We start from the raw sequence: 22,904 nt of genomic DNA, 5'->3' as shown, positions 1-22,904 counted from the left end.
TGTCAAGAAAATCGTAATTGGTGGATTTTACAAATCGCGCCGAAATCGATTGTTTGTTTGGCCATTTGCAATTTCGGATAAATAAAAATTCCGTGCTTTAAGAATTCTGTACAATGAAAATTCTATACATAAGAATTCTGTAAAGTAAAAATTTGTTCAAAAAGAAATTCTGTCAAATGTTTATTCGAAAAATGAAAATTTGCCTAATAAATAATTATATCTAATAAAATGGTTGAAAATGAAAATTCTAATTAGGGTCAGTTGGGGTACATGGGGACAGGGGGTAAATGGGGACAAGAGGTTCTGGAGCTTAATTTATAGTTTTAAAATTAAGTTCAACGTCAATATTTTAACCTCAGATCACCTGCAAGAGGTTTTGAGTATTGCCAAGCTTTTATCTTGACAATTGGCAGCAAGATAAAAAAAGTTATCGCTCAATGCATAAAAACTTGAAAATCAAAGTCAAACTGTTTCAGTATTTTGTCGAGCATTTTAAAGAAAACAGACTTAAAAATCATACCAAATTTTTTTCTTATTCCTTATGACTCCCATAACAGAAATTCACTTGAATTTTTGATTTTTGTTAATTTGGTTAATAATGACAAGCTGTCCCTATTTACCCCAAAAATTTGAAAACTCAGGGTAAATGGGGACAGATTGTCATTATTAACCAAATTAACAAAAATCGAAAATTCAAGTGAATTTCTGTTATGGGAGTCATAAGGAAAAAGAAAAAAATTTGGTATGATTTTTAAGTCTGTTTTCTTTGAAATCCGAGACAAAATACTGAAATAAAAAAAAATAAAAAAATTTCAATTGGTTCAACTATTATATATCTACACAGAGAAAAATGTTTAGTTAGAGCAACCAAAATTTGGTTGGGCCAACAAAAAAATTTTGTTGGTATTTAAGCAACCAAAAAATTTGGTTGAGTGTTTACTGTTGGCATAACAAAAATGTTTGGTTAGCTCAACCAAATTTTTTTTGTTAGGTCAACAAAAATGTTTGGTTGATCAAACAAACAGTTTTTTTTTTAAATTAAAAATTTTATTCTGCCTTTTCTGTTTTCTCTTTTATTTATTTCATTATTTATTTATTAACAAATTAACATTGAATTTATATTTATCCAATTGAAATATTTGTGGATTTTGAAAAATCTCATCTCCGCCTGGGATCGAACCTCTGTTTTAAAACTGAAGGTTGGGAGCTCTAACCACTGGACTACCCATCCTTGTGAGAGATTTAAACTAACTGTTCTCTTAAGCTGAGAGCGAATCAAATTATTTGGTTGTCGCAACCAAACTTTGGTTAGGACAACAAATGATCATTTGGTTTTTTAGACCAAACTATTTTGTTGTGTTAACCAAATAATTTTGATGTCGTAACCAAATAATTTTGTTCTCGTAACCAAATTTTGGTTGGAATTTAAAAATGTTCAACCAAATAATTTTCTTGGCCTAACCAAATGTTTGGTTGAGATAACTCTACGACTTTGTTTCAGTCAACCAAAATTTGGTTACAAGAACCAAAATTGCCTAACCAAACAATTTTGTTGCAAACACTAAATTCTTTTTCTCAGTGTACTACAAATTTTTTTCAAGTTTTTTCATCCCTTAATACAGTAATATACTTAAGGAAACTTTTTTCTTAAAACTTTCTTAGAAATTATGCTGTCCCCATTTACCCCGAATTTTATGAAATTTTCTAAATTTTGGGGTAAATGGGGACAGTCAGTTTCATGAGTTTAAAGCTTATCTAAATTTTTTTCTGCTGCATAAAATTAATCCTAGGAACGTAAATAACAAAACAAAAAAAAACCGCAAATATTACCTTTTAAAGAAAGAAACTTACGTAATTTGTGAAAAATAGCGATTTTGTCCCCATTTACCCCAACTGACCCTAATGATTTTTATGACATAATCATGCGCTCCAAAAAATTGCTTATTAGAAATGTTTAATTTTACACGAGAGTTTGTTTATTGTATAAAATTTTATACTTTTTTAACTAAAATATTATATTTCTGTAACTTAAATGACTTTATAGAAAGTTATAAGCTGAAACATCATGAAATCAAACTACTGCTGATGAAGGAACATGTCCCACCTATATAGTTAACGTTCCACTTGCTCTCAAACTTAATGTGGCCGACAGGTTGGATAAAGGACAGTAAATGTAACTGGTGGGGTTACAATAGCTTAGTATTAGTGGTTGTGTAAACTTCACTCAAAGTTATTTTCACCATTTTTCCATCTATATAAATTCAGCAAATTTATAGTAATTACTAGCTATTTTTTAAAATCATTATTTCTTAACAAAAGAATTTTGAAATATGAAGGAGTAGTACTTTCATAATAAAAAATTTTTTTTCTTCTCTTTATCTTATGTAAAACTTAAGAAAAGTTAGAAAAAATGAGCTTTATAAAGATTTTGAGGCCAAGAAAGAAAGTCAGTAAAGTATCTAAAAAGATAAAATTGTAGTTTTGATAAGAGTATAAAAAGCTATTTTTAAATTCATCTCTAAATAGAAGCGAATGTAAAATAAAGAAGAAACAAAGAGAAACGAAAGGATTTTATCTTTTAAATTCTTTTTCAAAGACAATAGATAATGGTCTCTTAAAAATAATTTCTGTAAATATTTTTAATATAAAATCTTGTGCAACTATTTTTTTTTGATTAAAAAAAAAAATTAAACTTAAATATCCTTTGTAAAATGTTTTTATATTGCAAATAGTTTATATTTATTTATGTTTCGATTTCGAGTTTCAGGGCATAAAAAAATTCTAGATTTATATGTGAAACACATAAAATACTTTATATATTAAGATATCTGATCGTGTTCGTAAAATGTAACATGTCAAGGGAAAAAAAAGTATATGAGCTTCATTTTATTCGGAGAAAAAAAATCGAATTGAAAAATGAAAAAATACACGTAGAGGAAATTAATACGATTCAAACCTCAGTTGCAATTTAATAGGCTTGAGGTCAGTGGTTTCCTCTACTGAAAGTTTTCTACATGCCACAGAGTCAGTGATTGAGTAGTATAGACCCACGAATGGTCAGACTGGTTTGTTCAAACTTAGAAATACTTGTCAAATTTCTCCTTTAATGTAAATTTAAAAAAAATTATTTATAAACTTATATTGAATTTTAAAATTCATATAAAATAAAATAGTCATAAGAACAAAAAATATAGAAAATGTTTTGAATTTCGTGCAATGTTTTTCTATAAAAATCAATTTTTAAATTAAAGTACCCTAATTCACTAATAAATTGTTTTATATAAGTTCACAAAATACGTAAGCTCCCCTTGACCCCCATCAGGGGGAGGGGGGTCAAGTAATTTGTTACGGATAGCCAAAAAAATGGCGCTAATGTATTAACTGAGCGTTACATGGGGTGAGGGGGGGTTAAAATTTCTCAAAAAAAGTGTTACGTATTTTGTGAACAGCCCTTAATTAAAAAAATTTGAATTTAATTTATAAATAATAATATTATAAATAAATAAACTATAGTTTTGTGAAGATTTTTAAAATTATTTCAACTTTAACATTATTTTGAAAATAATGCTTAAAATTTATTTTTATTAAAAAACATTAAAATTCACCTCAAAATAAAAATATCATTAAAAGAAAATAAATTTGTTGTCTTTTAATAAATGTTTTGAATTTACAATGAAATTTGCATTTTTTGAGTATTTTAAACATAATGAAATTATTTTATTAAATGAAATTAAAAACATAATAACAATTTTTATCTTCAGATGAAGAATAAACTTAAAAATCTTATGTTATTCAAGAGATGGTAACGTATCAACTGGTGATTATTTTACAAAAGAAATTTCTGCTTTACCAATAGAGTATTCTACAAGAGTAAACATCTGTTGATAATAGTTCTGTTTTACCAGTACCCGTGTGTCGGTAAAAGTTTAAATTTTTCTTCATCTGCATTTAATGATGTATGATTTATTAAGTAATTATTATTATTATTATTATTATTATTATTATTATTATTATTATTATTATATTTTAAGTCATTAATATTATTGAGTAGAAAAAAATAACTAAATTAATTCAAGTTTATCAAATTTTAATGTTTTATTATGTGTCATTAAACAACATATTAATAGCAATATTAAAATTTATTGTGTGTATAAAAGATATACAATTACAGATAAACAATGTATACATTAATATATATTGTAAACTTTATTTTATATCAATAATGACATCGAATCTGTGACAATTTTGTAGTAACTAATTAATAATTTTTTTCTGTTTAATACAATGAAATATAAATTATAAATTTAATGAGAAATTTAACAGTTGTTTTCATAAACATAATTTTCCTTTGCAATAACAATCTCGTTTGAAATTTTATTACTTCTTCAATATATTACGATTGTGCGCAGCATTTAAAAATATGATAAGAATTTATAAAGATATTATCGCGGATAACTTTGAAGGTTGTAAATTGTCAAATCAAATCAATAAAGTATTGAAAAAAAATGTTTTATTTTATTGTGAAAATTTATTAAAAATTAATTAAGTATAAATGTTTACTTCTGATTAAAAAAAAAGAAAGAAAGAAATATAATTTCTCGAGGTACTAATTTGCAGTTTGTTTAATATCGTAGGATTCTCGAGGGCGCTTTTGAAGAATAAGTTTCTTGAAAATTGATGCGGGATTCAGAGTTCTTAGCTTTATTATTATACTTAAAGCCTGCGTGAGAATTTCTGTTTTAGTATTCCCTGAGCACAATTGACGCTCCTTGGCGATATATACGATGAGCATCAGTTGTGGGTCACCATAGAAACTAGTGTGGTTAATCATGCGAAAAAATTTTCAAGCTTCCTCGAACATGTCGATCCAATAAAAAAGACAAAGGTGCAATAAATCCCTTCGCCTAGTTTTTAAATCTATAGACTCCTATTCTCACTCTACTTTCTATTTTCATGATTTTCAAAAGTCTAAAATTCCATTTTTGTCCGTTTAGTTATATATATATATATTTTTTTTCATATCCCGTGTAGAAATTTTGCCAGGGCCCAGATCGAGTACGGATCAGGCTGCCATATTAGGGAATGCAACGCCGTGCCTGATTAGGAAATCCACATTTTCTGGTGTGGCGTTTCATTCCCTACTAGGGCCCTGATAGGTCAATTTCTACTCGGGATTAATTTAGTGTGAAAATAGCTAAAAAGAATAAAGCCTTTTGTTTTTTGTAATCATTTTCATTTTATTAAATGATGATAAAAAAAGAAAAAAATTTAAATATTAAATATCAGAGTTTTTTAAATTAATACGGTTAATATAGAATAAAGAAGAAGTAATGTTTAAATTACTTTGAGGGAGAGGAGTTTTTTTAAAAAGCTTTAATGAGTATTTTAAGATCATCTATATTAATAACTACTTTGACGGGCTCAGAAAGAAAAGAAAAAACGAAGGTCAGAATCAGATATACAATAAAGGAATTGAAAAACATGATCAAAGGTATATTATATCCTTGACTATAAATCTACATGCGTGGGAAGAAGGTTTCTGATGTCGCGCACATCTACCTTGGAAGGAAACGCAGTAGTGAAACCAAATATTGAGTCAGACATATATAAGAGATGGTTCATAATAAAGTCGCAAATTATTTTAATTCTTGTAAAAAATTCAAATTGAATAAATAGGAAATATTTAGAAAATGTGATAAAAATAAAAAAGCATGATAAAAAAAAAATTTGTTTGATATTTATCGGGTCCACAATTCTTCTCTCCAAGGCTACACACAATCACACATCTACAATCTTTTGTATTTGAACGACACTGTTTACTCTACTTCACATTTTAATCTAATTGTTGAACTCTGTGAAACCATTTTTATAACATTCAGGCGAATTATTTAAAATGTAAAATATAATTATTATAAAGTTTTTGGATGGATTAACTTAAAAATTAAAACATTTTTTATAGGTACTATTATTAATATTTTTTTTTCTTGTAATTAGGACGGTTTTCGTAAAATGATAATAATGCGCTAGAGTTTCGTAGACATAACTTTAGTTTAATTAATTCTTTTAATTATGTGTCACATTAACAACAAAAATTTATCATTCTTGCCAAGAAAAAAGTTGTAATTAATTACATTAGTTATATTCTAGTTTTTTATTTGCTATTTGGAAATTGTAAAGTCAAAAACAAGAGTTGTCAAATGAATTCAATATTTATCTACATGTAGATGAATAAATTTTACGTGCATCATTGGATTGGAAGCTGTGTGGTAAATTTTCGTTTATATGCAAAATCCAATTGTTCAAAATTGTTTTGAATGGTGTGAACTCCGCGGAATGGAAATAAATAGGTGATCATTAGGTATCACCACAAAACACACATTTCTCGATTCTATAATAATCATTTTGAAATTGTGAGAATATGGTGTGTGTCATGGTGTGTGATCTAGGTCAGCTATCTAGGGCAGGTAATGTCAGAGGTCAACAAGATTCTAGAACTCTTCCGTTTGAAACGCCATGGGTTTTTCGCGAAGTACATTTTCCTCAACTGTCTTGGGTTTTCTATATTCAATTATTCCGCGCTAAAAATGCCAAGGGTTTCAAGGTTTCAACATCTACTTCTATCTTATTTTCAAACGAAGAAAAATATAAATTATAATTTCTTTGGAAATAAAAATAAAATGCGGACAAAAGAAATAAAATCAATATCGTTTTCACCTGTGGAATCGTTTTCCTATTTTCCAATATCGTGAAAATTTTCTTATTTTATATCTTGAATTTCCAAACTATATATGAGCGACTTTTAAATTGTTTTCCCTTGAAGGAAATTTCAAAACAAAAATGTTTTTAATTAAAAATTATCTATTAGAATTATATAAAAAATTTATTTTCAATATTTGTTTTTTGCTTCCTTGTGTAGGAAGCTTTGTAGTCCTTTCGTTTATAAAAATTTTCAAAGTGGCGGAAACAAATTTTTTTCTATATAGAAACATGTTATATGAGATCCTGATCAATTGTCCGGATTTATGTATGTATGTGTGTGTGTGGATCCCTTTTTTGTTTAGAAGATAACTTTAACAGGTTTTAATGGATTTAGATAAAATTTGGTACTCTATAAATCTGAATCAGTGATATTTTACTGATTAGCAGTAGAAATCTACTAATTGCCATAGCGAGAATTGAGCAACTGACAATTAGTAGAAATTTACTGATTCAATTAGTAATATATCAATTACTGATTGAATCAGTAATATAAATATATGGCGGCGGCCACAAAATCTACTCTCTTAATTTGAATCAGTGAAATTTCACTGGTGAAATAGCTAGAAGTCGGTTACTGAATCATTTAGTGAAATTTTCACTGAAAATCAGTCATATATCACTGATTTCCAGTGAAAATTTCACTATATGAATCAGTCAATCTGTATTATCGGTAATGGGTAAAACAGATTGACTGATTCATTTAGTAAAATTTTCACTGGAAATCAGTGATATATGACTGATTTTCAGTGAAAATTTCACTAAATGATTCAGTAACCGACTTCTAGCTATTTCACCAGTGAAATTTCACTGATTCAAATTAAGAGAGTACTGATTTAATAGTTAATTTTAAAGGTTATGTTATATACAAATTACTGATTTACATAAGTTATTTTCTATTGCTTATGCATATTCACTAATTATATTAGTAAATTTCAAAAAATAACTGAAATTTCAGGAAAAGTGCTGATTGAATTAGTAAAATTTCTACTGATTCAGATTTAGAGAGTAGGCTTATTTATCATATTAATATCTGAAAACTGACCATAGGATTTTAAAAAATACCCAAAAAAAAAATTTTATCGTCTTTTTTCCAAAAATTCTTTTTAATCGAAAAAATTTTTAAATAGAAACATTTAAGGTTATATATAATAAAATCGTATTCCTTACGTCAAGACAAATCGATCAGTATATATAAAGTATAGTTTTAATTTAAAATTTAAAGACTTAATGAAAGTTAAAAAATCAAAAATTCACATTTTGGCTATAAAATTTTGTGATTATTTAAATTTAAGTTTATAGAGGAAATAATTGTATTCCTTGCATGAAAACGAATCAATTGGTATACATACAGTTTACATTTGAAGTAAATTTAATAAATTAATGAAAGTTAAGAAAAAAAAAATTTGTATTTATCTAAATTCAAGTTTGAATATAAAAAAATTGTGTTCCTTGCATTGAAACAAATCGATATAATTGTAATTAATTATATTATTATTATTATTAATTATTATTATTATTATTATTATTATTATTATTATTATTATTATTATTATTATTTTTCATTAATTTTTAGAAATTTCAGGTAAAATGTGAATTTTTGGTTTTTTAACTTCCATTAATTCTTTTAATTTAAGTCAAATGTATAGGTACTCAAATGTTTATATGATTATATTATTTTTGTATGTTTATTTCAATGTTAATGCTTTCTCTACGAGGAAGCAAATTTTTTTGCTGATCGTAAAGAGGAAGCAAAATGTTCATGTAATGAACATCTGAATTTACAACTTGTTTTTCGAATATTTGGCAGAGGCGTCGGTGCAAAGTGGCAGCCAACAGCCTCTAATTTCAAAAATTATGTACTGGGTATGTCTTGATAGCCATACCCCGCCGAAACAGTTTGAATCGACGCGCTATTGAAGCAGCGAGTACCCTTTTTGAACTAAACAGTCGCACAGCCGCTCTTATATTAGATGAGAGATCCGTCTCAACTGTGGGAATTATTTTTGTAGCCATCTGTCAGTACCTTTTATAAGCTTTATTGAATTCAAATTTCAACGCGGGATAATTGAAATTTAAAAGAAAATATTTCTTCGAAAGAAATTTTCTTCGTTAAACAAATATATACATTAAGAAAAATGTTTAGTCAGTGCAACAAAATTTTGTTGGGCCAACAAAAAAATTTTGTTGTTATTTAAGCAACCAAACTATTTTTTTGAGTCAACCAAAAAAATTTAGTTGAAGAGTTTTTTGTTGGCATAACAAAAATGTTTGGTCAGCTCAACAAAATTTGTTGACCAAACCAATTAAAAATTTTATTCTACCTTATATTTCTTTTCATTTTATCTTTTTATTTATTTGTGGACTTTGAAAAATCACATCTCCTGGAATCGAACCTCGGTTTTTTTTAAACTGCGAGTCGGGAGCTCTGACAACTGGACTACCCATCTTTGTGAAAGATTTAAACTAATTGTTCTCTTAAGGTACGAGTTGAGAGCGAATTAAATTATTTGGTTGTTGTTACCAAATTTTGATTGGAATTTAAAAATGTTGAACCAAAAAAATTTTGTTGGCCTATAACCAAATGTTTGGTTGAAATTTAACTCTACAGGTTTCAGTCAACCAAAATTTCGTTACAAGAACCGAGATTGACTAACTAAACAATTTTGTTGCAAACACAAAATATTTTTTTGTTGTTTCTTTGTTGAAGAAATATTTTTTTCATTTGAAGAAAAGATTTCTCTGATTTAAAAAAATATCCAAAGAAATTATTTAAATGAAACAGTTAGAACAAAAGAAGGGAATTAAAAAACAGAAATAATAAAGAAAACTTGAAATTAAAATATAGTTTGAGAGATTTAAATTGGAATATATATAGCTAACTTTTTGAAAATGACTTACTAAGCTCTGCGGAGTGAGATGTTGTCACGTTAAAAGAAATAAAAGTAATAAAAGTATTTTAAGTGAAAATTGTATTGCTCGCTTTTTATTGCACTGAAGGCAACTGAAGTCTGGGAAAATAGAACTTGACAGAATTGAACGTGAAGCCAGTCAGTTTTAACGTGATATTGGCGTTAACTGAACAAAAGTTATGTTATTTTCTCGAGTGTAGGGCTTATTAATCTAGATTGGTTTCGTGACGATTTTCTTGTACACTCGATCGCTTCCAAGATCACAACGTGACCTCAATAACTTACAAGGGATCATATGATTGGCCGCTATATAACGAGGAATAGATCCTGCTTTTATAACTCATGAAATTCATACGAAACCTTTAATATTATGTCTTAAAAGCTAAACATTCGAAATTAAATGCTTAATGTGACGTAATTCTCTTTTTGAAAGTCAAGAAATCATATGAACGTAATTTTTATTTTTTTTATTAAGATTCGAAAAGTAATCTTCACGTTATTATTTCAAAACAAGATTCATGAAAAGTTTAATTATCAAAACTTTATAATACAGTAATTTTCAGCTAACAAGAAATTTCCTTTATCTATATTACCCCTCTTTGCACGTTAATTGAATTTAAATTTTTCCGGGAGTGTTAGTATGTATTCGATTTTCTCAAAACAAAGTTCGAAATTCCTTCTATTTTATTCATTCCATGTCCTTTATCCATTTATATACTTTTTCGATCTCATTCTATGAGAAAAGTAAGTTTTACTGAATTTTATATTTCTCTAAAAAATACAAAAGTACAACATATTGTGAAAAAAATAGAAAAGAAATGATTTACTTTTATTAGGGTTTCTAGATAATATTTTTCTTATTTATTTTTATAGGCGCTTTTTTCATTTTCATAAACGCAGACTTCTTTAACTTTTTTTTCTTTGTTTTATTCTCTTTCTTCATTTTCATACAAGTTATCGCGATCTTTTTATGGAATAATATATATGTCTTTCAATTCTAAAAACAGAATTTATGTGTTGAATTATGCCTTACTCAGATTTTATTTCGAGATACGAGTTTATGATTCCAGAAACCCTGTTCGAAAGTTACATTTCTTTTATTTTTAATATTTTTCATTCAAAGTATACCTAAACATTTTATTTTAAAAAAACTGAGATATTTATTTTCCTTAGCAATTCAATTTTAATAATGAGAAATTTCATTTTTTTATTAAAAAAAAAAAAAAAAAAAACTAGGAATACGTTTTTTCGGAATTGGATGGTTGGTCAGAAAGGATAATTTAATCGTGTCGATGCCTGTATATGTGAGATATACTGAAGATTATCATTTAAATTGGATATTGCGATTGCTTCTCTCCCTGCATGATCAAAATATACATTTTATGTAAAATATCTACTCTCATTTTATATATAAATATTTAGAGTAGTAATATTTATTTTTATTACTTTTAAATTTTTTATGAGAATCTAATAATTTTGCGCGGTGTGAATGATAAAGTAATGTGGGAAAAAGACTGAAAGCAACAGGTACATTCATATGTACAGTTGCACAAAGTGAGTTTATTAATAGTATAAGGCTGTCTTATAAAATCGTTAGGGTGGTTACTTAATAATAAGATCAAAGCTTTCATTTTCATATGGTGGTAAATATAGAATTGTTGATATACAGAAACTGGGTATAATGAAAAATGCAAGCTTTTCTGCGCAAGAATAAACCAGACAAATTACTCACTCAAATGCAAGAATGCTATTCAAACAGAAATTTATCCATTTTCCAAAAAGTTTATTCGCACTTTTAAACAGAAACTTTACCAACAGCAACATTGACTTTTCAAAACTACTGTTTGAGTATTATTATTTTTTTCTAATCGTAACTAATTATTAAATTAAAAATTAAAAAACTTTTCATTTGTAAATTTGCTTTTTCCAGGAAAAAAAAAGTAACGAGCAAAAACAGTTTTCCTATTTCTACGTTTTAATTAACAAAGTATAATCTATTAAATGTTAATTATGAATTTACAAAGAATTACTAGAGTAATAGTTTTAGTTTTTTATTGCATTTGTTTCTCTAGATAAGCTTTTGCGATGACTTTTGTTGCGTTATAGCCGCTAATGAATTGGCAATTCTGATTAATAATACCCTTTCAGAATATATATATGTATTATTCCTCTCAACCAAGAGAATATATTCAAGTTGCAATTGTTGTTTGATCACCTACATCGAATGGGAATAATTATTGTTTCTATTTAGGTTAATAGGAGTTCTAATAGTGGAGGCGTTACCAATCGATATAAGAATTATTCTCAGTCCATTAAATTGCATCAATAATTAATCAGTGATCCCCTGTTTATACAATCAAATGAGAAATGCTTCTCAAATTTTCATTGATTTAGGTAAATTTAAATTTTAAATATATTTTCAAGTTTTCATGTTCTACAAGCACTCTTACTTTTATATTAATTTTGCTTCCTCGTGGAGGAAGCTTTGTAGTCCTTTCGTTTATAAAAATTTTCAAAGTGGCGGAAACAAATTTTTTTCTATATAGAAACATGTTATATGAGATCCTGATCAATTGTCCGGATGTATGTATGTGTGGATCCCTTTTTTGTTTAGACGATAACTTTAACAGGTTTTAATCGATTTAGATAAAATTTGGTAGGCTCATTTATCATATTAATATCTTAAATCTGACCAAAGGATTTTAAAAAATACCCCAAAAAAAAAATTTCATCGTCTTTTTTCAAAAATTTTTTTTTAATCGAAAAAATTTTTTTCTGTATCCCCTACCCGAAAGTACGGACTTCCCTGTCGGTAATCGTTCAGGGAAGAACGGCTTTTGTGGCCGGCCAGAAACAACGTGCGCTCTGATTGGCTACGAGACTTTAAAGGCTTGATGGCATAGCAACCACATAGCAACGCTTATTTCATGGCCTGTTTTGTGTCAAGTGCGGTAAATAACCACAAAAATAAGCAACCTAAGTTAAAAAAAAGTGACAAATCATGTATAAATAAGATGTACTTGTGTAAGTGTTATTGTACTTTCTCCTTCTTTTTAAATGTCTAAACTGAAAATCTTTCACTTTCATCCACTATTATAAAGTAAACAAAAATTTTCAAAGGTTAACTATATATACACAAAGACACAACACAGGTGATTAGATGCCTTATGGTTAATAAACTAAATTCCATATGCCAAATTATTATTCGTGCATTGGATTTTTGTGCGTTTTATTTATATTTTTCATATAATTTTGACGCCCGCCCCGACCAGCAAAACCTCGGCTTCGCCTCGGTTTTGCAAAAGTCGGGCGGGCTACCTGTCATCTGTAACTAAGCCTTCTGCTACAAGCTTCGCTACGTGGCCGGGAGGGCGCGCTGACGCGAGCCACAGCAGTAGACACATGGTTAATGCCATTTTATTAAAAAATAATAATTATTAAACGTACTTTCGAGTGGGGATAAAGAAAAATTGTATACGACACACGGCCAAAAAGTTTGATGCCCTGCTGAGCGTGATATAAGGCCTCGGCTTCGCCTCGGCCTTATATTTCACGCCCGCCAGGAAATCCAACTTTCTGGCCTAGTATCGTAATATACTATAAATAGAAAAATTTAAGGTTATATCTAATAAAATCGTATTCCTTACGTCAAGACAAATCGATTGGTATATATAAAGTACCCGTGCAGAAATTTGAGTTAAATTTTAATAGGGACCTCGCTGTGCGTCCCTTTTGCCAGATGGGTTCCGGAAGGGAAACTCTACACTGAAAAAGTCTTGGGCGTTTAGAATTCCCAACACATGTATGAGAAGCACCAAATAAAGAGATTCTGCACAACTTCATTGTGGGGCTAACTGTTTCCCATCTTGGGTGCTCTGAGTGCCCAAGTCTGATGCTGCAGCATCACCAAATCTTGGTAACAATAACGTGGAACATCTGCTCGCCCAACATTTAGCATAGAGGTTGCTCAAAATCATGCTCCAGACACTCCAAAGCAAAGAGCTACTGCATTTCCACTGTTGGAACTGCTGATTGCTTAAGACTTTTTCAGTGTAGGCGGGGCCCCGCATTTTTCGTCACGATCGACGCCAGCGATGAATGTTGGTAGGGATCTAGCAGGGATATCCCTGCGATTTCCCTACCAGAAGTAAAGGGTTCTCACTAGAAACCTATTAGCTCCCTTTAATCGATTATTATTAAATAAAAATTAATATAATAAAATTAATAAATATTTAATAAATCCAAAAAACATATTTATATAAAGATCCAACGTCCTTTCTTCCGTGTGTGTTTTTGAAATTGTAGAGTTAAAAACGCCCGTTATGCTATTCATTATAACCGTGAAGTTTTATTGAACTTCCTAACCTCCAAACAGTACTAATACAAATTTTAACCAGAATTATAAATAAAAAAGTTAGAAATCATAATATTACCTGAAGAAATTGGAATAATCATAGTAAAAATTAAAAATTTGCAATAATGATATTAACATAAAGACAAAATTTGAGGTTAGAAAACCAATCAATATATTTTTTACCACGAAGTAGTATAAGGAGACTTAACGGACATGCAAATGTAAAGAAAACTTGGCCCCAGAATACGGCAATACCTATCTCGAGTTTTCCGGTAGTCGACGATTCAGCGCGACCTCGGTGGGAAAATGTAGAATTAAATCGTGTTGTCTGCTTCTAATGCACTGTGAAAAGTTTAAATGTGTTTATTGGCTTAATATTAAATATTCTTAAATTGATAATATTATGTTAATATTTACCTTCTGATAAAGAAGATGAGTGATTATTTTTCATTATTAATTAACAAAAGAACAATAAAATTCAGGTTCACACAAAATGACATGTGCACTTGCACCATTCATGTCATCATTCTCGACGATGGAACATCGATATATTGAAAACTTCGATACATCGATTTTGATATTTTCGATTTAAATTTAAATATTATTTTTAAATTAAATAAAAAGTGAAACTATATATAATAATGTAATTTATTAATAATATTATTTTGATTCTATCACTCGGTGTTATTTAATAATAAATTTAATTTATTTAATAATTTTATTATTATAATTTATTATTATTAATATTTATTCTTTTTATTATTATTTCTAAAACGAACATTTTAAAAATATTTGTGTCCCTTATTGAACATAATTAAATTCATATTTTAAATAAATAAAACATCGAAAAATAATCTAAGTCCAATTCGAGGTATTTCTGACTAGAATTTAGTAAGGGCTTAATCAGATTTTGCTAGTTTGAATGGCCTTTCTAGAATTCAAACGGGATCTCAGCAGATATTTCTAGTCTGAATTTCTCACAAGAATCTAATCAGGTTCGAGTACGACTTTTCTAGGCTAGATTTTTTAGCGCGGTTCTAGTCGGAATCCATTATCACGTTGGGAAGCTTATGGACATTTCTACACGGGTATAGTTTCAATTTAAATTTAAAGAATTAATGAAAGTTAAAAAATCAAAAATTCACATTTTGGCAATAAAATTTTGTGATTTTTTAAATTGAAGTTTATATATGAAATAATTGTATTCCTTGCATGAAAATGAATCGATTGGTATATATAAAGTATACATTTAAGGTAAATTTAATAAATTAATGAAAGTTAAGAAAAAAAAAATTTGTATTTATTTAAATTCAAGTTTAAATATAAAAAAAATTGTGTTCCTTGCATTGAAACAAATCGATATAATTGTAAATAATTATAAATTACATATTATTTTTCATTAATTTTTAGAAATTTCAGGTAAAATGTAAATTTTTGATTTTTTATCTTCCATTAATTCTTTAAATTTATTTCAAATCTATAGGTACTCAAATGTTTATATTATTATTTTATTATTTTTGTATGTTTATTTCAATGTTAATGCTTTCTTCACGAGGAAACAAATTTTTTTGCCGATCGTAAAGAGGAAGCAAAAGGTTCATGTAATGAACATCTGAATTTACAACTTGTTTTTATTTATAAAAAGATTTTCCTGCAAAAGAGTAATGTGAGCATATAACAGTGATTGCGCGTGTAAAGTATTCAAGAACAATAAAGTGAACAAAGTGCTGAAAAAGACAAGAAGAAAGACAAGAATTGTTTGAAAAAAACTTTTTAAAAAACTTGAGAATTTTTCCGCACACAGAAATATGTTAGCAGCATATGCGAAGGAAAAGTGAATCTGGAAATTATCGATCACACTTTACCCTGTCAAAAGAGATTAATCTCGAATCATTTTTATAATTCTTAGAATTTTTTATAATTTACTGCATAAGGTACATTTGTTTCTAATTTAAAATATAAGATTTAAAATTTCTTTTAAATTTCTGAAGCTATATAATTATGCATTTTAAAGTAAATATAATTTGAGTACAAAGAATTTATATCTCTAGCGAAAAGAGGATACAATTATTCAAAATGTCTCTCTGTCGCTTTCTAAGTAATGAGATGGAGAATAATTGACCTTGCTAAAAGAATTTTCTTTCGTATTTCATCAGACAATTTTTTTATTTCTCTGATTCAAATGGTGAATTACTATCTAAATAAGCAATTTATATTTTGCGCGCTTTAAGTTTAAAAAGTAATTTTATAGAGAAATGTTTTCTCAATAAAAAATAATAAAGAAAAGATGAATTTTTATATTCATTTTTAAAATTTTTTTATATTGGTAATTATATTTGTAATTATATTTTGTAAATAGTTTTCATGTGAAATTACTTTTTTTGATAAAATTGAAAAATGTAATATTTATATATTTCTATATAAATAAAATTTACTTTTCAAATGAAGAAAAATTTTTTTACAAAAAATACTTTGAAAAGTGACAAATTTTATTCGATGTGGTGTTCATACAACATGTGCTCTACTTTTAACATTAAATCATTGACAGTTTCACTTTTTTAAAATAAGTGAATATATCACAAGGAAAAGGAAAAGTGTCAAAAGCTACTTTATTGGCTTTTAAATTTGGAATAGTGGATATAGTGCGAATAATTCTTGTATGTGCACCCAGCATATTTATCTCAGAGCTAAATAAAATTTATTTGTGCGTCAAATAAAATTCTTATTTGAAACAAAAAAAAAATAGTTATATTTTTCTTTGAGACAAATACATTTGTTTAAATATATTTAATTCAAATACATTATATTTGATTAGAATAAAAACTTTCGTATCATTATTCTTCACTGACTTGTTCTACTCAATTAATTATATTTCCCTATAGGTAATGGATAATTAAATCAACAATTGTTATTGAAAGAAAATAGAATGAATAAAAAACTTCCTTCATTTATTATCTATCAAAACAGTACGATATTTCGAAAAGTAATGTCAATACAAAAATAAATAAAAAATATTTTTCGGAGATAAATAAATATTTAATGTGACCTACTTTTATATCTAATATTTCTATGTTTTACTAATCAAATAAAAATTATTATATTGTTAAAATATAACAGTTATAAAATATTTACAACTTTCAAAGTAAAAAAATAGTTTTTATTTATTTATTTTTATAATATTTCAAAAAAAAAATAAAATAAAATAAAAAGCTGAGATTCTTTAGTAATTTAAAAGGACATACATTTTTATTAGAACCAAATAGCAAGTGTACGTGAAGAAGAGTTGTCAATGAAAACTCGATATTCTGTATATGTGAGTAAGGATGTTCAAAAACATTGTGATAAATGAAGACTGATTCCCTACTGAAATTGAATTCTTAAAGAGAATTTCAAATTCTATTTTAACACTTTTTACCTAACAATTTTAATTATTTTTCCTTATATAAATAAATAGGTATAATAAATTTAAGTAATTCAAATTGTTACGTCACTTTTTATACCAACAAATATTTTTAACATTTAAAGTCAGTGACTTTAAAAATCAAAAGATACTGCAAATGTTATTCAACGTTTATGTAATGTAGTCTTTTGTTGAAAAGAAGAAAGACATTTCAATTCAACATTACCTAACATAGAAACTTTTGAAAAATGAAATACTTGATACAAATATTAAAATTAAATAATTTCAATGAAAAATAATAATATAGTATTAGAAAAAGAATTAAGAAGATACATATCTACAAACATTATAAAAAAAACTATATCGCGAAAGTAAAATAAAGGGGTTAATTTATGATTCATATCGACGTTCTTGTCAAGAAAAAAATTCCCTTTTAATATTAAAAGTAAAAAAAGTTGGTTTCCATAAAAATATTCTTTTAATATATCAATGTATTTTTTTTTTATTGCTTTGACACTTTATTTTTTGAACCTCCAATCTATCACGAATTTATTTTAGTAGACTGATATAAACAAGCTACTGCTAAATAAAGTAAAATACACCAAGAAGGCAATAAAAAAAAATACTTTTGAAAAAATAAAATACGAGTTAATGAAATAAAATAAGATCAAATAAATTTTACTTCACTTAGAGAAAAAATATATATTTATCTCTAGAGTTAAATAAATATTTATTTTGGTGTTAAATAAACATTTTATTTGTCCTAATAACAAAATTTTCAAATAAATAAATATTTAGCTGTGATAAATATATTTTTATTTCATTCAAATACATTTCATTTGGCTCGAATAAAATTTTTCTCATAGATATTTTTAAGAGCAATAATTGTGATATATATTTAACTATAGCGATTGCAATTTTCTTTTGTTAGATTTTACCATTTTCACCAGATTTCTCTCCTTTTTTTTATGACGAAACCGAAAAATCCTATTTTAACTCTAGCATCGAGATTAAATTACTCTTCTACTGGGAAACATCCAATCTCTACTTTTATCCCACTGAGATCAACGGAATAGTAATTGTACACAACTTTATCACCGGTTTGTAGTAAATGACGTCGGAATTGTCTAGCATGTTGTTACAAAATTTAAAAAAATATATTGTCAAGCCTGTTAAAAAACATTTTCTATATTTATTATTATAATTCGAGAATACTATCCTACTGTGCATCTATAGTATCTACACCCACGGAAAGGATTTCTTTGATTTAAAGAAACCAGTTTCTTTGAATTGTTTTCTTTCATTTAAAATAAAATTTTCTTTGAAACAAAAAATGCTTCTTAGTTTTAAAGAAAATTTCTTTGATTCAAAGAAATTTTCTTTGAATGAATGAAATTTGTGCATTAAATGGAAAAAATTCTAACATTGATATAGGGTCAAAGAAACATTTATTTGAATTAAATAACAAATTTCTTTGAAACGAAGATAATTTTTTTTGAATCAAAGATAATTTGTTTGAAATAAATAAATTTTATTTGAAGCAAAGAAAAATTTGTCAAAGAATTTGTCTTTTTTGAATCAAAGAAATCTTTTTTCTCGATGTAGTAAAAAATTAAATAGAAAAATAAATTCTAAATATTAAAATTAAAAATATTATTTCTAAATTGTAGTATATGTGAGTTATTATAAAGAGCTGCAAAAAGCATTTAAAGTGCCGATAAATTTTATGATTCGTTAAAATCTATACGTACTTTCAAGAACATATATTCGTTTTTCTAAAGACTAAAAAATCTCTTTTTACACAAATGGTTTTTTATTTTATTTTCTATTACTTTTTCTCTTATATACAGAATAATTCTTAAAGAACAAAACCTTCTAATATATTTTCATTCTAAGTCGTTAATTTTTACTATATAATATTTGTATAGTATAATAAAAAGTTGTTGTACATTTTATATGAGTTTATAACTCATTGAAAATAATATCCCAACTTTATAACGTTATGAAAATAATCCGATTTCACAACTTTTAGAAACATTAGCTTTTGACTGAAAATTTATATTGAATATTTTAACTGTATTTGTGATTATACGAAACATCCACAAAATATGTTGACATATATTGTTATAAAATCGAAATTAATTTTCGTTCTCGATTTTATCACAATACCTTGGAGAGACTCAAAGCTTTTGTGAAATCCGATTCATTTTATTTATTACATGAATCAATTTTCTTTATATGCAATGGGACAAATAAATTTTATGTATCACTATTTTCGAAATAATAATTTATTTTCATAAATTTTATACGTACATATATTAATAATAATAATAATGTAATTACTATATATGGTTTCTTATATATAGATTCTGAAAAGTGAATTCTGAGGTATAGAAAATTTCTGCATTTTGGAAAATAGTATTGCACGCATTGTCGACGAAGAAAACGTGATCTGAATAATCTTGATCATTTTGTGAGACAACTTGATTTATGACTTTTAAGGGGAAGAATAATTTCGAATTTTACATCTTGCCTTTCTAGATTCTATTTCTAATATTTAAAAATCTCTTTTTTTTAATAAATTAAATTCTGACATAAATCTCAATTATTATTGGATGAATTCTCCTATTTTTTATTTAAATTTGACAATATGAGATAAACTTTAAATTGTGTATTAAAAAACAGATTTGTAACCCATTTTTATTGGATTATGTTTGGCTGTATAATATTTGCTTCATCTTTACATGATAAAGGAATGAAAAGAAATTCTGACATATGACACTGCGGATATAACTTTATATCTTTCTTTGAATATATTTTCCTTTCATCAATATATTGCAAGTATCCAATTCTTTACTTTTCTAAAAAAAAAATATGTGTGAATACTTCTTGTGTGAAAGAAATGAAAGGGAGAAAAAAATTATGTTTTCTTATCTTCTCAAAATTCTATATGAGGCTCAAGCGAAATTTCTTCTGCCTCTTTATTAGCCATCGAGTAAATCCAAGCTTAACTTTTAAGGGCGACCCCAAAAGGAACATATATTTGCCGAGAAAATTGAAGGCTGAAGTTTAACTATTTCAACGTAACTTTTTGATTTTAAGTTTAAATTATTCTCAAAAAAAAAGTTGAAAAAGAAAATCATAATTATAATTATGGTATATCCTTTTTTAAAGAATTTTATAATCTGATGAAAGAAAATTTTTCAAGATTAAAAAACCTAATCTTTATCAAACCACTTTTGTAGATAATTATTATTTTCTCTCTATTTTTGCAACTCATCTGAAATATTGAATTTTGTGGTTACGTTGCAAATTACGTAAAACACTTTTATATATACAGTTCTTTTTAGAACTTTCGTCACAGAGACATCAATATAATAGTATTAAGAAATGTTCCTCATTTTGCACTAATATTTATTTTACTTTACACACCAACAAGGATCGATATCAATTTTCGATGAAAGAGGAATTTATTTTATGCAAATATTCTTAAAAAAAAGTATACGTGTTTTATCAAAAATATTGCAACTCTGTCTGAATATTGAGTATATATTTCGATATACGGGTAACAGGTTGTTGGTAAGAATATTATGGGGTGTGTCACTTATGACTTGGATCGCATAATAATCAACTGCATAACAGAATCAACGTTATTTTTCAATAAATTTTGCATTATGCTTAAAATTTTTTATTTCGGTTGTTCAATTTCAAAAAATTAATAACTCTTGGAAGATTTGTTTCGATAATGAAAAATAGAAAATTAAAGTTTTTCTAAGTTATTATTGTTTAGAAGCAACTAAAGTCTTCCTCTACAACTTTGAATGTCCTTGAAGCTAATGAAACCCCAAAGGATTTCATGAAACGAAACCCAGTTTGAAGTTTAAATTCAAAGCTATACTATAGATACTTATATATACAAATCTTATGCTAATTTTACTTTAAGAATAGGTATATGATTTTGAAATAAAGGAGAGAACATTTTTGAATCATAAAATTAAAAATGAAATAATTAAAAGATTTTTAATAATATAAAATAAAATAAATTATTAAATAAATAAATAAAAATAAAATTACTTTATAAAAAACTTACCCGGCGCATCACTCGTAGAGAAAAAGAAGACGTCTTCATATTGGTGGTAATCCTGACAGAATATTTTTAAATACAGACTGGAGAATTTTTTTTTTATATTTTGCAAGTTTCTACTTTTACATATATAAATATGAATCCAACACTGAAAATAAAACCGGGACCGGAAACGGAAAGAAGAACACAGCGGACGGATATGGTTTTTGAATTCTCAAATGTGTGGTCCTTAACTACAGGTGGTTTTCCTTTAGCAAGGAGATTTAAGTTTCGGATTTTAATTTAAAATTGTTTTTTTAAAAATAAAATGTTGACTATGAAAAAATTCTATTAGATTCCTGAAAAAAAAATGATTATTTTTATGGAAATTTATAACGAAATTTTGATTAAAGATAAAAAGAGAAATATCTCTGCAAAGCTACGTAGACGCGGTTGTCGAGCGTCTGCAGTTTTCTAGAGACCATAGAAACCCACCCCATACTTTGCGCATGTACATTTCATGGGAACATGCGTGTATGTGCGCATGTACATTTTTTTCACCTTAGAAGAATTTCAGCTAAGGACAGATTTTTTATTTAAAAATAAATATGTGTAATTTATAATTACAGCTATGGTAGTGTATTAAAAGAATATTGACAGCCTCACTTTTTATTTTAGATACGCTAATATGGAATATTTCAGTTGAAAAAAATTATATAGAAATTAATTTTCCCTCCAAGAAAAGAAAAAAAAGGACAAATGAAAATTCAGTCATTTTACGAGACAACTAACCTTGTAGTTTTCAAAGTCAATTGCAATGGTTAATTTAATCAAATAAATTGTGGCATGAATATAGAGAAAGAATGCTACTCAATAAAATTAAAAGAAGCAATTAATAAAATAATAAAAAAAAAAAGAATACTCCATTGTAATTTGAAAGTCATGCTTTTGAATGTCATTGGAAAATCTAAAATTTATTATTACGATTACCTATAACAATTTTTCTTCGGAAATAAAAGTTTAATAAGAATTCTTTGCACGTACAACTTTAAGAAACATTCTGAACGACTTTATTTCAATCTCTAAAGATAGTGCACGCAGAAAAGTGACAGAATATTCTTTCAGTGTGTTACAGATTTTCCAGCAGATTTCACAATCTCTTTTTTACGATCTTACTGATTTTTATGTAATATACTCACAAAAAAAGTACAGCACATTTTTTCATAAATTGAATTTTTTATTTTTAAACTATTACTATTACTTAAACTGAATAACCTACTTCCGGTAAATATGAAGGTTTTTGATGGTCGATAAGAATACTTTCTGCAAAACTTGAATGATTATTCTTGGAAAAGTTGAATTGATAGAAGATTTATCTAACATTCTTTTGATTTCCTTTTTCTTTATTGAAAAAAAGTA

The 22,904-nt window shown here is 26.7% G+C and overlaps 1 protein-coding gene and 1 non-coding gene across 4 annotated transcripts in view; both read right to left on the bottom strand.

Annotated features, from left to right (window-relative positions):
* LOC127279160 (neo-calmodulin-like) overlaps positions 1-21,947 on the bottom strand; it is a 74,165-nt gene extending 52,218 nt beyond the window's left edge. Inside the window, exon 1 of one of the 3 annotated variants that reach the window (XM_051301354.1) lies at positions 21,513-21,947. In XM_051301354.1, coding sequence (XP_051157311.1) covers positions 21,513-21,551 — 39 coding nt within the window. In that variant the 5' untranslated portion in view covers positions 21,552-21,947. The remainder of the gene's footprint in view (positions 1-21,512) is intronic. The other 2 variants (XM_051301355.1, XM_051301358.1) reach the window with 2 other exon arrangements.
* LOC127279315 (U11 spliceosomal RNA) lies at positions 8,565-8,695 on the bottom strand. Its single transcript, XR_007842623.1, has one exon. It is a non-coding gene; the product is annotated as a U11 spliceosomal RNA (small nuclear RNA).
* Positions 21,948-22,904: the final 957 nt, after the last annotated feature.

This window comes from Leptopilina boulardi, unplaced genomic scaffold, assembly GCF_019393585.1.
Source record: "Leptopilina boulardi isolate dan_hultmark-lab unplaced genomic scaffold, ZJU_Lbou_2.1 LbouV2_214, whole genome shotgun sequence".
NCBI lineage: Eukaryota > Metazoa > Arthropoda > Insecta > Hymenoptera > Figitidae > Leptopilina > Leptopilina boulardi.
This window is presented reverse-complemented; position numbering and strand designations above follow the sequence as displayed.